The sequence below is a fragment of the Lissotriton helveticus genome, chromosome 3_1 (genome assembly GCF_964261635.1).
Source record: "Lissotriton helveticus chromosome 3_1, aLisHel1.1, whole genome shotgun sequence".
NCBI classification, from domain to species: Eukaryota; Metazoa; Chordata; class Amphibia; order Caudata; family Salamandridae; genus Lissotriton; species Lissotriton helveticus.
This window is the reverse complement of record NC_136061.1, coordinates 666,347,237-666,371,831: the sequence shown is the minus strand read 5'-3', so window position 1 is coordinate 666,371,831 and position 24,595 is coordinate 666,347,237. Positions and strand designations below refer to the sequence as shown.

General features: G+C 48.0%; 1 protein-coding gene across 4 annotated transcripts in view; it reads right to left on the bottom strand.

The window, feature by feature from the left end:
* The window catches only part of MACF1 (microtubule actin crosslinking factor 1), a 990,087-nt gene that overhangs the window by 55,574 nt on the left and 909,918 nt on the right, over positions 1–24,595 (bottom strand). For 3 of the 4 annotated variants that reach the window (XM_078680764.1, XM_078680763.1, XM_078680765.1), the window contains 5 exons: positions 23,455–23,617; positions 9,945–10,099; positions 6,635–6,709; positions 6,194–6,211; positions 2,709–2,826 (listed from right to left, as the gene is read on the bottom strand). In XM_078680764.1, the coding sequence (XP_078536890.1) occupies positions 2,709–2,826; positions 6,194–6,211; positions 6,635–6,709; positions 9,945–10,099; positions 23,455–23,617 (529 nt within the window). The remainder of the gene's footprint in view (positions 1–2,708; positions 2,827–6,193; positions 6,212–6,634; positions 6,710–9,944; positions 10,100–23,454; positions 23,618–24,595) is intronic. The other variant, XM_078680766.1, reaches the window with a different exon arrangement.

Sequence of the window (24,595 nt, the reverse complement as noted above, 5' to 3'; positions counted from 1 at the left end):
TCAGCAGTCTGAGAACGCCGAAGTGAGACAAGACCTGGCCGTGCGCAGCGTTTCCCCATAGGATAAAGAGGATAACGAGCCCCATCGGCGCCGCACTCTCCCAAGGTAGTTTGAGCTATTGGCATTGCTAAATAATGCAACACCAATAGCTTTTGTTGCAGTTTGTGTTGCAATATTTAGCAATGCCAATAGCTCAAACTTAATTAACCCGAGACCTATTGCATTGCAAATGCTTGTTGAAACATGGCATTAGAGTAGCTCAGGCTTAAAATTCACCTGGCCCCAGCCGTTAGAAGGCAAACTGGGATGGTCACAGGTGAATCTAGGACAGACCTCTAGCACTAAATTTAGTGATGGTATATTTTGAGGTATGGATCTCTCAAATGCGTGATTTGAACAGTGAAAAAATTCGATATGTATGACAGTGAGATGGTAGAAGCAGTCCTGAAACAATTTTTAATGCGGCTTTGACCACCAGAGTTTCCTGCATTGCATGCAAGTGTGAAGAGTGCTTCTCTAACAAGCACTGGCGTAGCCAATAGATCTCACCTTGTTGACATATTGGCTTTCTACAAATATTTTTGCAGTTACAAAATTGCCATAATTAATTAGATGTGTGCATAATGCGTGATGACGTATGTGGTGCATGTGTAAGTAGGCCTGCAACTATGCATGTATGTGCCGTGGGACTGACTTGGTTGCCTTTTTTTTAAAATGTACCAATCCATAGCAGCAAACACCACTTTTTAAATAAAAGTCAATTTAATGATAGTGGTGCAAAAAACATATTCATCAGTGTGAAGTGGTCTGGCAGCAAATCAAATTTACTAGGCCAGTCAAAATAAATACATGTAGGGAGTCCATTGGCAACCAACTGCATCATGCTATGAGGGGATCTTTCGAACATAAGAGGGGCACAAATAGCATCCAGATCTCTGATCTCAACCGACTTGGAAGAAGGACGGCCCAGCTGCACCGAGGAGAAAGCAAAGAGAGGTTGCACCGTTAAAGACTGCACCTGCTAGACCTGGTGGCTAGCGACGAGAGAGACTGTACCTGCCGTGTCCTGCTCAAGAAGAAGCGGTCTCCAGAGCCCAATCAAACCAAGAGATTACAGGCACCAGCCGACTGGCCCCTTGCTTGCAGCACATGGACACAACAGTTGAAAAAGTCTGCTGGGGCAAGTGGCAGCCCAAGGTCTTCAAACCGCCACCACAACTGCTGTGCAGCACCAAGGACCAAGACCGGACACAGAGTTGCACCAGAGTTTGCTGAGCCTAGGAGTGATGTCAGAGACTTGCTTGGAACCTCAGAATGTGAGTTATTGACTCAGGAAGGATTGGCTTGTGACACCAGGTGACTGGTAGTGATGGCTGGACTTAGGCCAGTCCAAAAAGAACCTCGTGGGACCTCCAGGATGCAACCAGGACCCCCTCACCATCTTCATGGAAGGAGGAGTCCCTGCAGGAAAACCCCAATCGACTGCGCCACATCCATGGCATCCTTGGAGCATCTTCAGCATCCTTCATAGTAATAAACTGCAACAAGGATAAAGTGGCCTGGAGGACGGCTCCTTCTGTGATGGATAACTCTTGAGGACCTTTCTGGTCCCGCTGACTGCTGGAGTTAGTCGCCCCAAGTACTCCTAACCGACAGTATTGGATCTTTCTCGTTTTTAGTGTCTACATTCTTATAAAAATACAGTCTATTTTTTATAAAGTGGTGTCGTATTTCTTGAGTGTCGTACTTCAATTGTTTTGGTGCTGTTTAAATGCTATACACTTGTTCCTCTGTGCAAGCTGCTCAGAGCCAGAGCTGAGCTCACGCTTTGACAGACAAAACCGAAGGGCCCTAAAGGGGTTGGTAAGTGTATTACACAGTGAGGTAGCACAACCGCACTATATAACACACCCCATTTCCTCACAATTACTTTAGCATTAGCTCCCCAGGCACAGAGAACAGGTGAGGAGAAACAACCCCGTCTCCCCTCTCCCTCAAAGTCTGTACCTCTATGTAACCATGATCTTCCCATATGGAGACTGTGCACATACAACTAAAGACGGCTCTCCCTGATCACCCATTTGATCATAATCATTAGCAGCCAAAGGGCCCACAGCAGGTGGTGGGTATCGTCTCAATGGAGACTGTCCATCTTGATAACTATCTCTGAAAGCAAAACCAACATAAACTGCTATAATCAGTCAGTACATCTAGTAAATGCACCTCACAACTACATAAAATGCTAATTGTTCTATAACTGCAGACGTGATGTCCTATTATTATATTTTACATCAAAGCAATCCTCAATCTACTGACCTTTAGTTTGAAATGTTCGTGGCAGTGACTCAAACATCTACATTTTAACTGTCCCCAATACATCAGTAGTTCTTGCCCATATGAAACAGACAATTCTTCCCCATCTGCAGAAAATGCACTACTCACTAACTACTCACTAACCTTACCCACATTTACTGACTGTGCTCCACACATTTACAGACTTTTCTGCCCCTTGCCCCCAACACATGTACACCAGTTCTTGCTCCCAATAACCCTTCCCGACAGTGTCTCATAAGAAACATTATTTTTTTCAAAGGAAAGCTAGCGAACTGGGTTGCTGGGTATTGTAGTGCCTATACACAATGGGCAATCCGGGCAAGCTAACCTGGACTCTTAGCTCAAAGAACACACACTCTGCTCTTGATACTCACCTCTGCAGGGATCGTTCTTCACCAAAAACTCGTCAAGGGCCATCCAACCTCCACCCACGCGGACCATGACTGTACTGCGCAGAATTCGGACCAGCCGCAACTGCTGAGAGTCACCAAACTGTGGAATCGATAAGGGACATCCATGAGAAACCAAATACATTTATTAGGAGAGGAGCACCAGGAGCTCTGTTCACCACCTGATAAGCTATTCCAAATTGAAAATGATTATTCGTAAACAGGAGGAGCTCAACTCACTAGTAGATAAAAGAAAACATTCCAGATTTATCTACACAGAGGAACAGAAAATTGATCACGGTATGCATTTGAGCAATAACATATAAAACAGCTGCCTCCAAGCCTTGTGCACCATTTCAAATGCAATCTGCGGCTCAACTGGACCAAGCTCTTGATATAGCCTTCCACCCAAGGAGACTACAAGGACAGCACAAAAAATGACAAGAACTACCATTGACGTGTGGATACAATCCTATCAAAGGGCAGACATTTAGTTAAGCAAATGCAAAATTACTAGTAGGAGGAAGTAAGAGACACCATGACATTGAAGTCAATTGCTGTTTTTAAATGCATAGTCCAGTTTCTCTTCTGGAATGAGCCCAGGCCTACCTCACAAAGCAGAAGCATACCTTTCAAAAATAGGACCTGCACGGCACCATGTACCCTTTTCCAAATGGCAAAGTAACATAAAAGTAGCAGCAGGGCCAAATACACTGTCTGAAGAATGATACAGAGCCTCAAGACTTTCACTCGTCAAAGGTCTAACACCTCATACTAAAATCCCCCTCCCCCCAAAAAAACACAATGTCCCAAACCATGAAGATTAATGTGATGACTGAAGCAGAGGCCTGTGATAGAAAGGTACAAGTGTTCACTGAAACCCACAAGCCTGTCCCAAAATGGAACTTTGCCTACCTCCCCGCCCTTCTCCAACTGCTTTCACAGAATGAAGCACAAGCCCACAAACCAAATCATAAGCCCACCCCCAAAAAGTCACAAGCAACCCCCAAAAAGTACAAGCCAGCCATCAAAAGAAAAAGTCAACCCAATAAACCCTGGTGCAGCATGAATTATAAAAGCTAAAATACAGACTAAAGCACTAGCTCAATGACCAAAGCAAAAGGTCATTATTCAAAGTTCAAGGTTAAGAACCAAAGCAGGAGGTTACTGACTCCCCAAAGCGCATAAGCCTGCAAAAAAACTACAAGCCTGCCCCAAACTGCATGAAACTTTCAGAAAATTATATGGGCCTGCCACTGAAACCACACTTGCTGGCCCCCTCTAAATCTTATCAGCCGGGCCTCCAAGTTTTTAACAAACGGCTCCCAAACATCCCAACAGCCCACAAAGTCACTCCAGCCAGCCCAGTGAAGCCCACTCGGAAAACAATGAGTTCGTGGACTGCAATGCCTACTCACTCATAAAAACATAAGCTCATTAATAAAAGCACAAGTCCACCCTCAGAAGCACAAGGTCACTGAATGAAGTATGAGCTCAAAGAACGAGACAAAAGTGACTGAACCAAAGCACAACTTTGCCATAAAAATAAAATTGATTCTTTGAGTTGATCGTGGTTGGCGAGGAAGGAGACAATTAAAAATATGTTTCTTTCTTTGTTTAAGAGGTAGATCATGCCTTGTTGGGAAATGACCGCATATAATCTCAGCTTTAAAGTGGCAAACAGCAGTTCCTCCGCTTTCCAATGCCTCAAAGGGGATACAGTAGGCACTTTGCTTGAGTATAAGCACTAATAAACTTCTTATTAAACCATACCAAACTCAGCATAGGGAGGCTGCAAGTTAACCTTGTAATTTCTTTGATTTACTAAATATCTAAATGTTATACTATATGGTGTTCTGAAGATCACCTGCTGTGGTGCTTCCACTCTGAAAGTGGCCTAATTCCATATTCATGTGGCTACATGCTGACCTCTGTGCTGCCTGACTTGTCTACAAGAACCAAGAGGACTAAATTAGGGTATGCATGGGCTCTCTGTTTTCTAGCAGGTACAGTTAGAGCATGGAATATTAACAAATGAATTTTAGTTGACTAAAGTGTGACAGATTGCTGAGTGGTGGGATAGCATTCACACTGCAGGATACTGATACATTAGTGTCAGTAGAAAGATTAGGGAAATCAAGGAAGGTCTGGTGGTCTTGTAGAAATATGCCCCCTCAAACTGCTTTCAACAGCTTGTCTCCAGTTGCCAAATAATCGTACTTATAATGTAGTTTACACCATTTTCAACACTCGCACCTATTGGTTTAGAAGGGCACCCATTCTGTCATACCTGAATCTGAGCTCCGCGGAGGAGAATGAACAACTCGTGGAGACGCATACACAATCCCGGAACCTTTCATACAATCCATATGTAGCAAACAGTGGTATAAATTTAAGAAATAAACCTAATGATGGACATGAGTTTAAGATGAAAGTTCTGTGAGGCTGCAGTGGTCTCACAGACAGGCAACCAATGTCCTACTCTGCACTAGGAAGGGAGATATATAGCCCATGCTCTACTTTTACACCCCTGCATGATTTTGTCACTATGTTATAATTTCACGGTTGCATATTGATTGCTCCATGTTTTCAACATAGCTACAATGTACGATTGAAACAGCCACATTAGAATATGATTGCACCACTGGCAGTCATGCCGCTATATTGCAATCACTGTGGATTACACTGTCTTGTAGCTATTGCAGTCATTTTATCGTTACCACTCTACTTTACAACATCATCCCATGAACACACTAGACTACTGATTTACAAATATTGATTTGATACCTCTTCGGATACTGATACACAAACCAAACCAGCCATAACCTGAGCATTTAGGCACTAGACAATGCCCTGGTTGCTGCCTCCTAACAGAGAGACACTCTATAATGGAGAAGCAGACTCTTTGGTACAGCCGGGCTTAATTAAAGCATTCCATGAAGTTGACGTTGTGCTGCCATTTATGCTGCACTGTCTCTTTGAGTCTTCAAAAGTTTGTTTCATCTCCAAGCCTGAAGCCAACCCTCAAATCCTTGGGCACCAGCAAGGCAGAGCCTTATGTCTCGGGAGCAGCATTCACAGGCAGACGGAACCCAGCGCGTGCTGCATTCACAGGCAGAAACTGGAGTGTGGGTATTAATTATCTCTATGTCAATTAGTGCCATGCATTGGTGAACCAACACAACCTGCTCGCTGGCACCGAAGTCTGGACTGGAGGGCTTCTGGTCTAATTTAGCATTTTTATCTGGAGCCAATTTTAAATGAAAGACAATATTCTCTGGAGCTCGAAGTGGTCTGTGTATCAGTCTCCTACTGAATATCTGGCAAGAGACAGAATGCACCCAGTCACCACAAGCCATCACAACAAACAAGCTGAGAAGATTGGCGTGTTACTGTTAATCACAACACGTTATTTCTGTGATGAATTATGAAATGGAATGTGGATAGGATGCCAGGATGGTGCACTGTACCTGATTGCCAAGGAAGAACTAGAAAGAGAGAAGAGGAAGGAAAAAAACAGGTGAACGTTAACAAGCTGTCCATGGAAACAAATAGGGAACAAAGACACCACGTGTTGTAAGGGGTCCTGTGAACCCATAGAAGTAAAAGGACCCTACTGACAAGGCTGCAGCAGTATTGTTTGTTTCTTTTTATCAAAGCACCTTCAGGGGTCCCTCCCACTCAGTTCCCTTTTCACTGATTTGCTCAAACAACCTGTGCACGGATGTTCAGAAAGGCGTCTAGCGTAAGGAAGATGTTTTAATTTCTGGTGACAACTATAAAATCAGTGAACACTTCCAGTGCGGTATGAATTGCAGACAGAAACAAGTCCCTTGTGAGGTGGGTCAGGTAGCCATCTTTTAGGGAGTGGATAAGTGTTCAATATTTGCACCCGAATACACACTCCTTACCCGGTACTTGTTCTCTCCAATCTGCTCCACTTGAAACCTCTTTGCACACTTGCACTGCGCCACTTGCCGTGTTACCTGTGGGATTAGAGAAGACAGAACCTTTCAGAAGGATGCTTGCTAACTGTTCACACATCTGCATGTTCAACAACATCACAAGTTGATGTGCTCAAGTACTCTCCTGGGCTACTCTTTTTTTACCTCCTCTGAGAATCCACAGTATGTCATCTGAAACAGAAGCTCGAGGAGCAGGTCTGTTAAGCTGCCAACACAAATGTGCTGCTAATGTCTTACTGGTGCAAGATGAGCTGAGTGACAAAAACTACACACACCCTCAGCACCTTTTGGAAGACCAAGGGCAGAATGATAGTCAAAACATCAAATGGCACGGCTAATGTGTGGGATTCCAAACTATGTTTAACCAAGGCATAATATTTCTTTTAAAAACAATTTTAAACATATTTTTACTAATGTCACTGAAACCCTCAGAGGATCGATAATATTCATCTAGAATTTAATTCTGGTTTCTTTATGACCAAATTTACACTTATTTGCTTTTATTGTGATGGCTTGATACAGATCCTAAACCATAAATACTGTGGTTAATAGTAATTCAATGTTGTAGGTCCATTAATTCTGATATTGGCGATTCCTGAAATGCTTTGAGCCTTTGCACATTATAAGTGTTCCTAACTAATTGTTTGTGCCATTTTGACCAACCTAGCGTCACACAAAGAACAAGCTACTTACCTTTGGTAACGCCTTATGTGGTAGAGACTATATCTAGCCGCAGATTCCTTACCTTTGAATTGCCCTGGCGTCAGACTGGACCTAGAATATTTTATGAGCAGTACCCTTGCACGCTTGTAGGTGGGAGTCGATCAGTGAAAGAAACTGGCTCTATATATACTACACCAAAATGAGGTATAGTGTGTATAGAGTCCAAGTGTCCCCAGAGGTAGGCAGAGGTTAAAGTTAGATAGAACCTTACTCTCTAATAGTGGTAGCTTGGTTGAGCAGTAAGGCAGTATCAGAGGACAGTGTAAAGCATTTGATGAACACCGTCAGTCAGCAAATGAATTCACACACTCAAGAACTGAAGCACAAGTTACTTACCTTCGGTAACGATATATCTGTAAGAAACAGTAGTTAGTATTAGATTCCTTACCTTAGAATATCCCCAGGCGTCAGTCTGGATCCGGAAATTTTTGCGTAGCAGTACCCCTGCGCGTCGGTAGGCGTCATCTGCGTCGTCGTCGCCGGGATGACGTCGCCGGAGTACTTAGACGCCGCCCGGGCCGAAGCACCCGGCCTGCTTGGGCTCCCAGCCAGGGCCGCGGGGCCCGAAGGCGCCGCGGAACCTGACAGAGGAGTGAGCGACCTCATGGCAATGAGGCAGGCATCGATCTCCTCCGGTGTCGCTTTCTGCCCAGGGATCGGCGGGTATGGAGCTTGGGCGGTGTCACCCGAACCCCCGGCTGCATCGCGCGAGCGTCGGGGGTGGTGGAGTCAGAAGAGCGATGTCGCCCTTTCGACTTCCTGTGCCTCTTACCTGAGGACTTGGAGCCCGACGAGTGGTGTCGACTCACCGAACTGTGATGACTCCGGCCCCGAGACCGGTCCCTCGACCTCCTTCCGGACCGGGACCTCGAGCGGCGCGGGACTGCCGGAGCTCGAGGCGCTTACGGGACCGCTCCTGTCTAGCCTTCGACGTCAAGGCCCGGCAGTCGGGCACGACTTGTCATCGTGGTCGGGCCCCAGGCAATGCAGGCACCGGCGATGGGGTTCGGTAACCGACATCAGTCGGTTGCAGTCGGCACAGGGCTTGAACCCGGGCATCCCTACCGTCACCGATGGAGTCGTTTGACTCGAAAAGGATCCAAAAAGGATCGAAAAAGCTTAGTCAAAAAGTGACTAAAGGTTACCACTTTCTCCGCGCTTGCTGGCGCGGAAAAAAGAAGAACTGACGTCAGCGCGCGAGGGCGGCGTCTAAGTACTCTGGCGACATCACCCGGCGCCAACGACGGACGCGGAGCTGCAGACGACGCCTACCGACGCGCAGGGGTACTGCTACGCAAAAATGTCCGGATCCAGACTGACGCCTGGGAATATTCTAAGGTAAGGAATCTAATACTAACCTGTTTTTTTCAGATCCACTAATTTCTGTCAGGAAGACAGGGTTGCCAGTCACAGGCCGATAGTGATAGGCAGCTCTGAACAGGGCTTAGACCAGGTGCCCAGACGGGTGCCAGTAAGTGCCTTACTGAAAGGTGAGAGAAACCTGCAGAGACTGCAAAACTTTCATTTGCATGTTAGTTTAGACTTCCATGATCAGTAATGTCAAATCCAGCACCTCAGCTGCCCTTTGCACAACTATGGCGAACAAGGCTGTTTCCTCAGTGGCAGGACCCGGGGTATACTAGACCATTATCAGAGGAGGTATGAAGCCCACTGGTATCCAGAAGCTTTTCTTACCAATTGTCTTCTTCATATTGGAGAACATAATTGTTCCCCTCATCACAGTTATGATTCTTGGAGTGTGAGCCCAAAAGATTATGTAGAGTCTGTGCCCTACCATGTAGGTAGGGCAAGATGTCAGGGGGCTCCGTCAAGCAGTGCGCGCCCGGCGCGACTTCAGGGAGGTGGATTTAATTGGTAATATTACAAAAACATAGATGGAGAAATGATCACCCCAACATCCGTGGGATAGTCATCGATGAGCACATCCGACTGCAAGAAATGTATCACCCCTCCTTTAGCTCTTCTTCCTGTTAGGTGTTCCAGCATCTATGCACAATTCGAGCCACAGGCCTTATACTCCTACAGACGCTTGTGACCTCAATAAAGATCTGATAGTTTCAAGGCAACCTTCCCCACATGCTCGGTCACGAATTGTACTACTTTCTCATTCATGCCGAACTACATGCACATGACTTCAAGGCGACTACTAATTTTACTCCTCACCTCATAGGGAGTCCAATCAAAAAAATGGAGAACACAGGTTCATTCTTGCCAATACACCCCATAAAAACAAATTACAACACTGCTTCTAGTTTCCCACCTTGTCCTGAACAGTTCCTGTTCTACAATCATGAAGACTGCATAAATCATAATGACAACCCTTTTCTTACATCTTTAACTCATTCAACCATACTTTAACTATGTCATCCCTGAATCTGGAAGAAGTGCTTTCTTCAATGGTATTTAAGAGATCACCAGGCACTTTAGCTATTATTGTAATGCCTATTCCCCATGGAAGGCCAATCTAGAATTGTGGCAAGACCTCCTGCCATGCCCATCTCAACCCGCTTACCTCATCTTCAATTTTGTCAGCATCAGTAGTTGGACGGTACGCATCCTTGTTTGGGTGGAGTGCCGCTACAAACTCGTAATAGTCGATGTAGCCATCCCCATCACGGTCAAAGATGTCCGCTACCGCTGTCATCTCCAGTTTAGTGGTGGGAAACTCTGTAGTGAGAAACTTCAGTCACATTGGAGCAAAAGAAAAGGAACGATGCCTGACATACTATTAAGAATCAGCAAGGCAGACTTACAATCAGGAACCACCTAGCTATAAATTGAATTTGCTACTTACCAGTATGCATCTGTTCTTGGCATGTAGGGCTGCTGACATTCATATCTATAGCATAGATCGCCGCCTAGTGTTGGGTCCGGATGATTGCACATTGTTGTCCTGGAAGAGTCTTCGAAGTATCACGAGATAGGTGGCTCCTCCTCTGGACTACAGTGCGCATGGGCATCGACTCCATCCCCAGATTGTTTTTAGCCATTGTGGCAAAGATGGAGTGTAATAGTGTAAGCGATGGCCATGCTAAGAGTAAGTGTTAAAAAGTCTGCAGCCGCTACAGGCGCCGGGGAGGAGGGCGGGCGATATGAATGTCAGCAGCCCTACATGCCAAGAACAGATGCATACTGGTAAGTAGCATATTCAGTTCGAGGCATGTGGGCTGCTGAATTCATATCTATAGCATAGAATACATAGCAGTCCCTCTATTAACGGCGGCCGCCTGTGCCAGCTGCAGAAGTCTGAAAAAGCTTTTTAAGAACAGCCTGCCCTACAGCTGCTTGGAGTGCACATCTACACAGTAGTGTTTAGTAAATGGGTGTGGTGTAGACCATGTGGCTGCTCTACAAATATCTTCCAAAGGGATATTACCAAGGAAAGCCATAGAGGCCCCCAACTTTCGGGTGGAGTGGGCTCTTGGAGGGACCGTTAAAGTGCGCTTAGCCTTGTGATAGCAAATCTGAATGCACTTAACTATCCACCTGGCTATACCTGCCTTGGAAATGGGGTTGCCTTTGTGCTGGGCTGAGAAGGCAACAAAGAGTTGTTGTGTTTTCCTAAAGTCTTTGGTCCTATTGATGTAGTACATCAAGGCTCGTTTGACATCAAGAGTGTGAAGCATTCTTTCGGCAACTGTTTCTGGGTTTTGAAAGAATGCGGGCAGTTCAATGGTCTGATTAACATGGAACTGCGAAACCACTTTAGGAAGAAATTTAGGGTTAGTGCGCAGCAACACCCTGTTGGAGTGAATTTGAATGAATGGCTCTTGTACAGTGAGCGCCTGTAGCTCACTAACACGTCGCAGAGATGTAATGGCAATGAGAAAAGCCACTTTCCATGTCAAGAACTGAATCTCACATGAATGTAGAGGCTCAAAAGGTGGGCCCATCACCTGGTGAGGACCACATTGAGGTTCCATACAGGAGCTGGCGGGGTCCTGGGAGGGATGACCCGCTTCAGACCTTCTAGGAAGGCTTTAATGGCAGGCACTCTGAAGACAGAGAGATGCTGCCTGTTCTGGAGATAAGCCGCTATGGCGGATAAGTGTATCCTGATGGAAGCGTATGCTAGATTGCATTTGTAAAGATGTAACAAATAGCAGATGATGTTGGGAGTGGATGCGTCTAGCGGGTTGATGTTGTGTGTAGCACAGTAAATGACAAACCGCTTCCATTTTGCTGCATAGCAGGCTCTGGTGGTGGGCTTTCTTGCCTCCCGTATGATATCCATGCATTCAGGAGGCAAGTCAAGGTAGCCAAACTCTAAGACTTCAGGAGCCAGATCGCCAGGTTGAGCTGTTGCGGATCTGGATGCTGAATGTCGCCATGGCTCTGCGTCAAAAGCTTGGGCGTGAGGTGTAGCCTTTGATGCGGTACCACGGAGAGTTCCAGAAACGTGGTGTACCATGGCTGGCGTGCCCACGTTGGAGCAACCAGGATGAGAGTCATCGAGTGTTGCTTTAGCTTTCTTGCCACCAGCGGTATGAGAGGTGCTGGGGGAAAAGCGTACGTAAATCTGCCTGACCAGTTTATCCATATCGCATTGCCTTGCGACTGTGGGTGAGGGAACCTGGCGGCAAAGCTTTGGCATTTTGCATTTTCCCTTGTGGCGAACAGGTCTATCTGTGGATGACCCCACTTCTGGAAGTACGGGCGGAGTACTGATGGATGTATCTCCCACTCGTGCATCTGGTGGCTGTACCTGCTGAGCAGGTCCGCCATCTGATTGTCCGTGCCTGGGAGGTGTTCCGCCATGAGGAAGATGTTCCTTTGAATGGCCCACTTCCACATGCTCTGAGCCAGATGAGACAACTGTGGAGAGTGTGTACCTCCCTGCTTCTGGATGTAGTACATGGCTGTCATGTTGTCCGTCCGGATCAACACGACCTTGTTGCACAGATGTACTTTGAATGATTTTAGTGCCATGAAGATTGCCATCAGTTCTAGGTAGTTGATGTGCATCTTCTTTTGTTGCATTGTCCATAGTCCCTGCACTGTGTAGTGGAGTACATGAGCTCCCCATCCCTGGAGAGATGCGTCCGCCATCAGGATGATCTGTGGGACAGGCTCTTGGAACGGTCGGCCCTTGCAAAGGTTGTGTGGATTCCACCAATGCAGAGAGTTGTATGCCCGACTGTGAGAAGTTGGCCTGATGTGCAGTGCTCACTGTTCTAGTGATCACTATATATCAGTCCAAACAACCCTTATTGATGATTGGTTGTAAGTCAACCTTATAGACCAGCTATCCTAGTAGCATGGATACGAGCAGTCTAAGGCTAAGACTCTAGAGGGCGTGTTAAGCCAGCTGTTTTACCATCACATTACCCCTTGAACACCCAGTGAAAGGACACCACACAAGTTGTTATGAAAATTAACAGTGTATTTATTTATAACAAGACTACCCTGGCTCTTTATGAGACAGGGAGCTAAGCACACAACAAAAACTCTTATAAAAATACTTAAGTTAGCACAGTATACACAAATGCCCGAGGGGCACGAAAAACCATATACTCTGAAAGTGGAATGCGAAATTACTAGCAGGTAAGTACAGTACTAATAGGCTTTGGAATCGCTAGGACTTGACTATGGAATCGTTAGATTACTTCTAGGAGGCCCAGGGGACTCGGGTGCAGAGTGTGCACTCTCACGCGGGATGCGGGACAAAGTCTATGATAGCTAGTAAAGGTAAAGTTAGTGTTTACGGGCGAACCCGACCTGGTAGGGAGAAAACGAAAGTGGATCCTGACCCTTGGATAGTGAGGCTATGCTGGGGCACCGAAATGCCGAAGTTACCTAGCCCAGGGGCTGCAGCTGCATATGTCTCAAAAGACGTCGGGAATCCTCGTAGACGAACCAGGAGCCTGGAAGAAAGATGCTGGCAGGCGACCAGTGAAGAGAGTTCGAAGGGATCCAAGCCTGGATCTCGAAGATGGATGATACCTGAAAGCAGAGGGGACCAAGTTCGTGACTACTAGCCAGTAGTCAGGGGGCACCAGGAGGGCACCGGATGGTAGTCACCTCGGCTAGGTGAGTGGGCGACGCTGGGCTCTGCAGATCTCACGGACCAGGAGGCGTTGTCGGCGACCAGGATGGAGGGGCGAGCTGTCCCACGATGGATGAAGCTGTCGGCGTCGAAGAACCCAGGATTGGGCAACAAAGCCTTGTCTAATTCAAGCCCACGCGGTGGACTCAAAATGGCGTCTTGAGTGGACCAGGAGGGTCCGGGGTGCTCCTCTTCTGGAAGGGAGCAAGAGCCAGTCTGGAGCAACCAGACCAACAGCAGTGATGTCGTCGGGCGTCGTTCAGAAGGCCACAAGCCAGCGGGCTAGTAGCCAAACAACGCGGTGAGCAGCAAAAAGCAGAAGGGCCCCACGCCGGTCGTGGAGATGCTGGGGGGCTGCTCTTCGGTGCTGGAGCTGCTCAGGGTTGGGGCTTCTCGGACCCCAAAGCACTCGCCAGGAGATTACTCGGCGGGCTTGCTGTGAAGAAGTCGTGCAGTCTTGGCAATAGTCGGTCCCTTGAGGTCTCGTCGCACTCACGGTTCTCAGCTTGGCTGTAGAGGTGAGTAGAGGTCGGAGGTGCCAGGGAAGCCGGGTCTTGTCGAGCTGGGCAGTCGGATTCCGGAGGAGGGACTTACAGCAGACCGCAGTGTTCTTAGGATGGTGCCTGCGGATGCAGGGTGACTACTCCTTAGTCACAAGGGAGAATCTTGAAGAAGAAATCTTGAAGTCCTTTCGCAGAAAGTCGTGTCTTGATTCCAAAGATGATCTAATTTGGAAGGGGGCCTGCTCCTACCTTTATCTTGGAAAAGGGGGCTGGCACGCGACTAAGTCCTGCCCTATGGGTGGGACCAGGAGGGGGGTGGTTACACCCCTCTCCTTTGGCGGGCTTTCCCCAGCTCAGGGGCTGGTGTGCCCCTGGAACTGGTTCAAGCCGGCCTATGCACAGTGAGCACCGGGGTGCCACTTGCAGTCACCTTCCTCTGTAGCCCTGCCTACCTGGAATACACAAAACCCTGTCTGGGACGGTGCTGGCACCGCCCCTGGCAGGAAACCCTTTGTCCTTGCCTCCTGCTCTGGGAGGACTCCCAGCAGCAGGAGGGCAGACTTGTGTCTCGGTGGCAGCATCCATTTTGTGGATGCTAAGGCTCTGTCTGACTTTAACCGGGGTTATAGGTTACATACATGTCGTGTCCCTCTAGAAGGGTGGAATGCTAACCCCGTCGCCAGAATTGGCGAGGGGTTAGTATTCCAATTCGTATGACACCTTACTCGACATGTTTTGATAAAGCGATACCAGAGTTGGCATATAACCGCGAGGATTATAATGCACTTAAGAGTATATGGTATGCGATATCATGGAAACGGCTAAGGGATGGATCCCGAAAGCCGCAGACAGGCTCAGCTCATGCCAGAGCACTATCTCACACGATTCCAAGCACTCTGCCTTCAGGATTGTCAAGGCCTGCCATAGGAGTGACTGATAGGAGATCTGTGTGCCCATTTTAGGGTTAGATATAGGAATACTATATCTAAAGCAAGGGGTGATTACACCACCTTGCCCCAGCTGTCGTGCAGCCAGTTGTGTCAGATTAGGATGGCCAGCCAGGGGTGGCATAATACATGCTGCAGCCCCTGGTAGGCCCTGGGTACACCTATGCCCTGGGTACCTAAGGTACACCGTACAGGGACTGATAAGGTGACTCAGTATCCAATTAGATATGTACCTAGGGTACATGGAATCCATTTTACAGAGAGAGCAGTAGGCCTGGGGTCCTGAATAGCAGGGCCCCAGGTCAACTAAGTCAGAAAACCAGCAAAACACCAGGCAAAAAGTTGGGGGCAACCATAGTCAGGGATCTACCTTCCTACACCGACCGGTGACCAACACTAGGTCTTTCAACTGTCCCTGAGCCTGATTCCACTGATGCGCTAAGCATTCCTGGAGCGGACGCATATGTAACCTCGCGTGCGGGACTATGAAAATGCAGGAGGCCATCATGCCTATCAACTGCATGAACACTCTCGCAGGAAGCGAGTGTTGCGGTTGGAACTGTTGGATTAGCGACTGGATGTTGTTGATCCGCACTGAAGTTGGCTGAGCCGTGGCTACCAGAGTATTGATCGTTGCACCTAGATATTGCCGCACCTGGGCTGGCTGAAGGTGCGACTTTGGATAGTTTAGGGAGAAGCCCAGACTGTGAAGAAGGTGAATGGTGTGGGACATGTCGGCGGCGCACTGCTGGGCCGACTTTGCCTGAACCAGCCAGTCGTCCAGATAAGGGTAGACATGGATGTGTTGTCTCCTGAGGTGCGCCGCTACTGTCGCTAGACATTTGGTGAACACGCTGGGGGCCGTGGTCACTCCGAAAGGAAGGACCTTGAATTGATAATGCTGATTTTGAATGGTGAATCTGAGGTATTTTTTGTGTGATGGATGGAGTGGAATGTGGAAGTAAGCATCCTTGAGGTCTAAGGTTGCGAGGAAGTCTCCCTGATTGAGGAGCGGAAGAACCTGTTGCAGCGTTAGCATGTGGAAGTGTTCTGAGAGAATGTACTGGTTTAGGGGCCTGAGGTCTAGAATAGGCCTGAGGGACCCGTCCTTCTTCGGGATTAAGAAGTACAGGGAGTACACCCCTGTGCCTTCCTCCTCCACTGGCACGAGCTCTATAGCGCCCTTTTGCAGCATGACGAGAACCTCCTGCTGCAATAAGTGCAAATGCTCTGTGGACATAGGACGGTGTTTTGGTGGTATGTTGGGTGGAGTGGATGTGAGCTCCAATTAATAGCCGTACTGGATAAGTTTCCTGACCCACCTGTCTGTGGTGATTGTTTTCCAGACTGGCAGGAACAGCTGGAGTCTCCCCCCGACAGGCGTGGAATGGTCGGGGGCAGTGACAAGTCGTCACTGTTTGTTGGAGGCAGAGGAACGGGAGTTGTTGTTGCCCTTGCCTCTGCCCTTGGCGTTGTTGCCCCGATAACCTCCTCTATTCTGTTTGGGGTAAGAGGATTGCGCCCCACCTTTATTGAATTGTGTTTGCTGGGACATCTGGCCTCTGGAAACACCCCTATTGCCTGAGTGACGAAAAGTGCTCCCCCGAAACTGTTGGGATTGGAGAGCTCCCATGGACTTGGCAGTCTCGGTATCCTTTTTTATTTTTTCCAAGGTGGTATCCACCTCAGGACCAAATAATCTATCAGGGTTAACTGGCTGGTTGAGGATGGTAGTTTGGATCTCAGGCTTAAATCCAGAGATTCTGAGCCATGCCTGTCGTCTTAACATCACACTGGTGTTAATTGCCCTGGCTGCAGTATCGGCAATGTCCAGTGCACACTTTATTGAAGCGTTGGAGATGAGCTTCCCTTCCTGGATAAGCATCTCCGCAGCCTCCTTATATTGGTCTGGGAGATGTTGCAACAGGGTCTCTAGTGTGTCGTAGTGTGCCCTGTTGTAGCGTGCCAAGAGTGCCTGCGTGTTAGAGATACGCCATATATTGGCCGCCTGAGCTGCTACTCTCTTTCCCGATGCTTCTAGCACTTTGGACACTTTGTCCGGGGGAGGAGCTTCACCAGTGGTTTGCGAATTCGCCCTCTTGCGGGCATTAGAAACGACCAGAGAGTCCAATGGCAAGTGGCCCTTGATGTAAGTGGGATCGCCAGGTGCCGGTCTGTATTTCTTTTCAATTCTAGGGTTGACCACCCTTGCCCGTGTGGGCTCTTTGAAAATGTCCGCAGCATGTTTGAGGACCCCTTTCAGCATTGGGAGGGTTTTCACAGTCTTTTCAGCTGCTGAAAAAGTGTCAAAGAGGAAGTCCACCTCCACAGGGTCAGCATGGAGTTCAACGTCGTGGTTCTTAGCCGCCCTTTCAATCAAGGCATTGAATGCCGCAGAAACCTCCGTGGGAGACGTTTTGATATTGTATATCTGAGGGTCGAGGGTGGGTTGCTGATCCCCCTGGTCACCTGTGTCCACCCATGCGTCCTGTTGTGCATCAGGATCAGTGTGGGTCGGGAAGCTGTATTCCTCATCTTGATCCCCAGCATCCTCGGCATCGGAATAAGTTGGCGAGGGCGTGGCAATTCTTTGAGTCCGAGGAGTCAATGGTTCGACCAAGACCGGTGCATCAGAAGCAGGCCTTTTGCGCTTCAAAGGAATGGTATACGACTCCAAAGGCGTCGTTGCCGTAATTTTTCGCTTGTAAAGCGTAAGCTTCCCAGTGTCGGCATCGATGAAACGTTCCGACTGTTCCTCCAGTAATGGTGGTCGATGCGTCAAGCCCCCAGCCGGGAGAGTAGGCGTCGACCCCACAGCACCGTGCGTTTTCGCTTCGGGCGCCGCCCGTGGTGCGAAGGCCTTCGGTGCCACCTTCGGCGGTAACGTGAAGAGGAGTGGCGTCGATGACTTGGAGGTGGGGACCGACTGCTTCGGCGCGGAAGGCGTTTTGGGGTCTTCCGCCGAGGCCTTGTCCCTGATACGCTTGAGGGTGTCCGAGACCTGCTTCGTGAATGAAGCGGACGGTTTCGCCGATACGACAGACGACCTCGGTCCAGCAACGTGGGAAGACTCGATCGTCGATGACTTTGGCTGGTCGGTCCGAGGCTTGCCCGTGTTGGTGTCCTGGGCAACCGCTTTAGGGGCACCAACCTTTGGCTCGATGCCCTTGCTGGTCTTCGGCTCGACGCCCTTTGCGGCCTTTGGTGCCGCGCCCTTGCTCGGCTCCGGCTCGACGCCCGATCCGGACTTCGGCTCGACGCCCTTGCTTGACGGAGTCTGGACGGCCTTTTTGGGCTTCAGCTCGACGCCTTTAGTCTGCTTCGGCTGGACGGATTTCACCGACTTTGCCGGGTCGACAGGCTTCTTTGGCTTGGGCTGTCCCGACACCTCGGAGGACGAGGGTGTCGACGGTAGTTCAGAAGGTTTCGGTTTCGATTGTGCCTGAACCACTTTAGGTTGTGCGGACACCGAAGGTTTCACTTTCGGTTTCGATTTTTTTAATGGCGGCTCCGTCGAAGTGTCCGTAGCCGGGCTGGGAGGCGGGGCCGTGGATTTTGGTAGAAGGTCTTGGGTAAGGCCGATAGGCGATCCCTCGACCTGAGCCTTTCTAAGTGTTCGAACGGGGCATAGCTTGTCCTCTGAGCTATCTTCCATGGCCCCATAGGCCTCATCGTCGTCTCCTACCTCGTCGACGACTTCTTCTACGGGTAGGCCTTCAACATCCACTTGAGGGTCGTAGTCGACTTCTTCCGCTGGAGGTTAAATCTGCAGCTGAACGTCGTGTTCGTCTGCGTCTTTGCTGTCGAAGATGTCCACTGGTGCTGGGGCCGACTGCCGGGCCTCCATGCGCGCCACGCGCCGAAGCCGAATCGTTTTCTTCGAAAGAAACCTGGAACAAGCCATACAGTTGGCTTCATCGTGGTCCGGCGACAGGCACTTGTTGCACACCGGGTGGACGTCGATGTGTGGGTACTTCGATCCGCACACGAGACACTTCTTGAACGGGCTCCGTTCCATGTCGCGTCGTCGAGGGTCTTGCTGCGTCGACTGGGCCTCGAGCTCCAAAGAGTTACGCGACTCCCTGGATGTTGAACTCGGAAGGCGAGTCCGAACAGAACCGGGCACCGAAAGCAAACAATACCGACGATAAAGAGAGAAAAAGGCCTTTTGGCCTCGAGAATTATGTCGATTCCGAACTGAGAGAACGAAAGTACATCCAAACCCAATGGCGGAAAAAAACAATCTGGGGATGGAGTCGATGCCCATGCGCACTGTAGTCCAGGGGAGGAGCCACCTATCTCGTGATACTTTGAGGACAACAATGTGCAATCATCCGGACCCAACACTAGGCGGCGATCTATGCTATAGATATGAATTCAGCAGCCCACATGCCTCGAACATAGGACATTTTTCTAAAAGTTCTTGTATGAACCCTAGTCCTTTGGGAAACCAAGGGTCTCTCTCTTTTTTTGATCAACTATTCCTAAGTAATACATACAGTTGCTGTTTATGAAAGCAAGATACTGTATGGCCTGGAAGACCTCTGGAAGAACCTCTCTGTTCACCCCCATAGGCCCAGAAATTTGAGGGAAGAAGGCGATTTGGCTCCCTCTAAACACCACAGCCACGCCGCACCAGCTCTACTGGATTGTGTGTCTCGGAACTAACTTGAGTGTGAATAGGTATTTATTTATTTATATTTATTTATTATAAGTTTTATATAGCACTAGCTGGACCCGGGGGTATCAGAGCGCTTCACATCAGGTAAAACAAAGTGCCTAGATGGCGAAGAAAGTTTGATAGCTGTACCGTTCAAGAGGATAACAAAACAACAAGAACATACAGATCATAATGACTACAAGAGTTCGTGGAACTATGAGCATCCCCTTACAGTTCAGGTGTCCTCCAGGAAGAGGGCTTTGAGTAAAGTCTTGAATGTAGGGAAGTGGGATGTCATTCTGATGTGGGAAGGGATGGCGTTCCATATCCTGGGAGCATTACCTGCAAAGCATTTGCTTAGAGTTTTGCGTTTTCGCGCTTTCAACTGGATGAGAAGAAGCGTGTTGGAGCTTCTGAGGGTCCTGGATTGGCCAGCCCTTTTGAGTTTCGCAGCCAGGTATTCTGGTTTGCCTGTGTGGAGGGCTTTGTGTGTAAGGCATGCTGTTCGAAAGTTTGCTCGTTGTTCAATAGGGAGCCATTTCAGATCCTTGAGCGCCGGGGAAATGTGGTCGAATTTCTTGGTTCCTGTGACCATTCTAGCCGCGGCATTGAGGGTGGTTTTCAGGGGGCCAAGGTGTGATTTGGCTGAGACGGTCAGGGTTGCGATTCCATAGTCAATTCTGGAGAGCACCAGAGCTTGAGTGGCCTGTTGGAGGTCCTTGGGAGGCAGGAATGGTTTTATGTTGTAGAGAAGTTTCAGATTGAGGAAAGCGCTTTTGGCGGAGTTAGCAATGTGTTTTTTCAAGTTTAGTTTGGGGTCTAAGGTGATTCCTAGGGATTTGACCAAGTCTTTTGGCTTGAGGGTGACATTGATGGCGTCGATGGCTTTGAGCCATTCTTCAATTTGTGGGTTTTCGTCTCTGTTGGAGATGAGAAGAACTTCCGTTTTTTCTTGATTGAGCTTTAAGTGATTTTGAGTGAGCCATTGTTGAACGTCTTTGAGTGTGTCGTTAAGTTTGAGAATGTCATCCATACAGGTGGTTTCCAGATAGAGTTGTGTGTCATCAGCTTAGAGGTGGAAGGGGATGTTTGAATTCCTGAGTATTGTGGTTAGCGGTTCCATGTAGATATTGAAGAGTTGGGGGGAGAGTACTGACCCTTGAGGGACACCTCTGCTGACGGGTAGGGGGTCGGATTCAATGTTTTTGATTTTTACTCTTTGGTAGCGATTGTGTAGAAAGGAGGAGAACCAATTCAATACCGTCAGTTCCAGGCCTGCTCTGTCTTGAAGGGCTTTTAGGAGCAGTGTGTGATCAACAGTATCGAAGGCGGCCGAAAGGTCAAGGAGAATGAGAAGGCAGCATTGGTCAGAGTCGAGAGATTTGTGAAGATCGTCTATGACATTGAGGATGGCAGTTTCAGTGCTGCATCCTTTCCTGAAACCCGATTGGTGGGGGTCAAGGAGCTTGATGTTCTCTAGGTGTTGGGTTAGCTGTGGGAGCACACATTTTTCTAGTGTTTTGGATAACAGAGGGATTTGACACGGGTCTAAAGTTGTTCATATCTTCTGTTTCTAACCCTGTTTTTTTTAGTAGCGGCGTGACTTGGCCGACCTTGAGGCAGTCTGGGATGGTTCCTGAGCTCAGCGAGCTGTTGATGATTTTGCACCAGATTGGAGCTTGGGTGTGTTTCAGGGCTTTGGTCAAGTTAATAGGAAGCTGGTCCAGGGAGTGGGATGATGGTTTGGCGTTGGAGATCAGGTTGATGATATCTGTTTCTTGAATCGGCGTGAAGACGGACCATTGAGTGGGTGGGATCGATAAGGTGGTGTCAGTCAATATTGGGGTGATGTTCTCTTTGGGAAGGGAAGGGGCAGTGCTGAGAGAAAGGTCGGTCCTGATGATTTTTTCGTTAAAAAAGTTGGCGAAGTTGTCGCATTGTTTTTTGGAGGCCACTGAGACGGATTTGCTAGGCTCGGATGTTTGACTTCTGATGATGTTGAAGAGCTCTTTAGGGTGGTTTTTTGCGTTGTCTAGAGCGGAGCAGAAGAAGGAAGATTTTTTTTCCTTGATGAGTTTGTTGTATGTTCTGTGTGCCGTCTTGAGTTGTTCGCGGTGCATGGAGGATGGATTGGACCTCCATATTCTTTCAAGGGATCTGAGAAGTCTTCTTTCATCGTTGATGTCCGTGGTGAACCACGATCTCGATGGAATGTTTCTGGGTTTTTTTAATTTCAAGGGGGCCAGGCGGTCAAGGGTGGTCGTCATGTTGGAGTGGTAGAGAGAGGTGAGGTCAGTGGTTGAGAGGTGCTCCGATGAGTTTGGGAGGAGAGTGTTTAGTTCGTCTTCTAGGATGGCCTGAGGGACTTTGGCAATATTCCTTGACCATTTAGGGGGAGCTTGTGTTATGAGTCGAGTTGGCGCTGGTTGATTGATGTGAAAAAGAATTAAATGGTGGTCTGACCAGTCTACTGGAATGGTGTAGTCGATGGTGATTGTGTGGTTGTCCGCAATGATTGCGTCAAGTGTCGCTCCTCTGTAGTGTGTTTCTTCAGCGCAGTGTTGTGTCAGATCATTTTCGAGCAGAAGGTTGTTGAGGGATTGTATGAGTGAGTTGTTAGTATCGTTCCATCTAATGTTGAAATCACCCAGGATTATGTTATTAGCGTTGTTGAGCGCACATTGGGTGATTAGATCGGATAGATGCGTTTCGAATTCCTTTGAATTGCCTGGTGGGTGATAGAGGAGATGGCAGAGTGTAGCACTCTTTGCACAGGATTTGATAATGATAGAGAGGCATTCGAAGGAGCTGTATAGGTAGGGTGCGCTTTCCGTGATGTCTAGGTTAGTCTTGTGAATGATGGCTACACCTCCACCTCTCTGCTTATGGCGGTCTTTGCGCGTGATAGAAAATCCTGGTGGAACAAGCAGGTCCATGATGGGGGCTGACATGGAGTTGAGCCAGGTTTCTGTGATGAAGGCAACGTCAATATCATGTGAGAGTATAGCTTCTGCTAATTCTGTTGCGTGTTTTGAAGCAGATCTGCTAGTCTTGTGTGTCTGGGAGTGGGTTACTCTATAGTGTGACTACAGGCGTATGGAATATCCAGTTTGAAATGTATTCTTTTCTCTCGCTCCCTGCCATTCTCTACCAATCGCCGATCTCATCTTAAGCGGCAAAAGTGAAGTTTAAAATAACTGGCTCTCGGTTAAATCACAAAACAATTCTCTGGAAGGCTTTTGAAATGAGTGACCCATCTGCTGAATCAAGTTTCCTCAGCAAGCAGCAAAAATGGGATTCAAGATCATGTGATACCCCCACCCTTGTGCTTCCTGCCAATTACTGAGAGATTGAAGCAGCAGACGTTCAAAGCACATTATATCTATTTTCAAGTACTAGGTTCAAACAAGTACAGATCCAGTGGTAGTATGATGAAGGGGAGTGGACAGAGGGTAAATGATGGAGGCAGAAGACAAAAAGGCAAGATGGAGGAAGAGTGTATGGGTACAAGAGGTCGAGAGACAGATACTGCATACAGAAAAAGGCAAGTGAGGATACGTGGGAGTCGGAGTATGGTGGAGAAGAACTGGAGTACAGTGCAAGGTAAGAGGGGGAGTGAAGTATAGTAAAGAATGTGTGCGAGAGGTATAAGGAGAGAACATGCAGCAGGACGAGGAAGCCAAGTATCCTAGCGTGAGGGCGGGCACGAGTAAGGAATAGTGGGAGCAGGCAGGGAGTTTCATTGTGTTTTTATGAGGGAAGTGTAGGCTGAAGGGATAGGAGTGGAAAAGGAGAATTTTTTTACATAAGGAGATTTTTTTACATAAGGAAAAGAGAAGGAGACTCATGTAAGAGTGGACACTTACTGGATGCCAAGATCCCATCAATGAATTCCTGCCGTGTAATCTTTCCATCCTGGTCTTTGTCGATCCGCCGGAAAAAGTCCATGACACGTGATTTCTTGTGGTTCATCCACCTCATGTATTTCTTTCGCCACACGTCAAAGTCGAAGTTTGCAAATTCCTTCAACTGAAAGAAAACTCTTCAGACTTTAGAAAAAGAAGCATGCACATGTCCGAGGACCGCCTGGAGCCCTCAACCTATATCTTTTTAACATTTACAAAACAAGGAAGACATCTGTACCCCAGAAATCTACGGACAAGGGTATAACAAAGGGGGCAAAGAACAAACAAACAATCTGAAGGAAGAGGCACACCTTTGCAGACAAAAGCTTCTAAATATATCACAGGTATTGGAAGGGCATTTAATTACACAAAGATAGACCATAAATAAAATCAGATGGAATGAGGGGCAACATGAAATTTCACCAATAATTCCATGAACTATCCAATATTACTAAAAAGTGTTGCACGTGACCATGCTTTTGACATCACACAGTGTTTCCATCTGTGCAGCATATTTTGCAGTGCTACCACTGTTTATTTATTCTTTATATCATTTTATTAAGAGTCCTCAAAGTGCCAATCTCGCCTACGCTGGCAGACAAGCTGTAAGAAATTAAAATATAAACGTACACTTCAAAAAACACAATAGAACATACCAAATTATTACAAATATGTATGCCTTAGAATATTTAAGTATCTACAGCTTTTAAAAAGTTGCCACTTTATTTCCTTTAGTCCCCTGCGGACATACTGGTTCCACACGGGGTCCTGTAAGTGAGAAAGCTTTCTGCCCTCCTGGGGAGACGTGCTAAGGAATTCCAGTAAAGAATACAATTGGAGCCTGCTCTGGAAGGCAGTGTCACCTCCGTCCTGCTAGAAGCCACACGGGTGTTAGCCCAGAAGGCAAGCTTCAAAGGAGAAGCTGCATTTGAAGAGCAAATGGGTAACACTTGGGAGAGGGGATGGTCCATTGTTCAGGAAGACAGGCTGGCACTTGGGGCACGAGAGGGGAAACCAGTTGCCAAACTGGTGGGAAAAAAACAGTACTCGGACCGGAAAAATAACTGGAAAGGGCAAGACAGCTTTTTCAAGGCATGCCAAG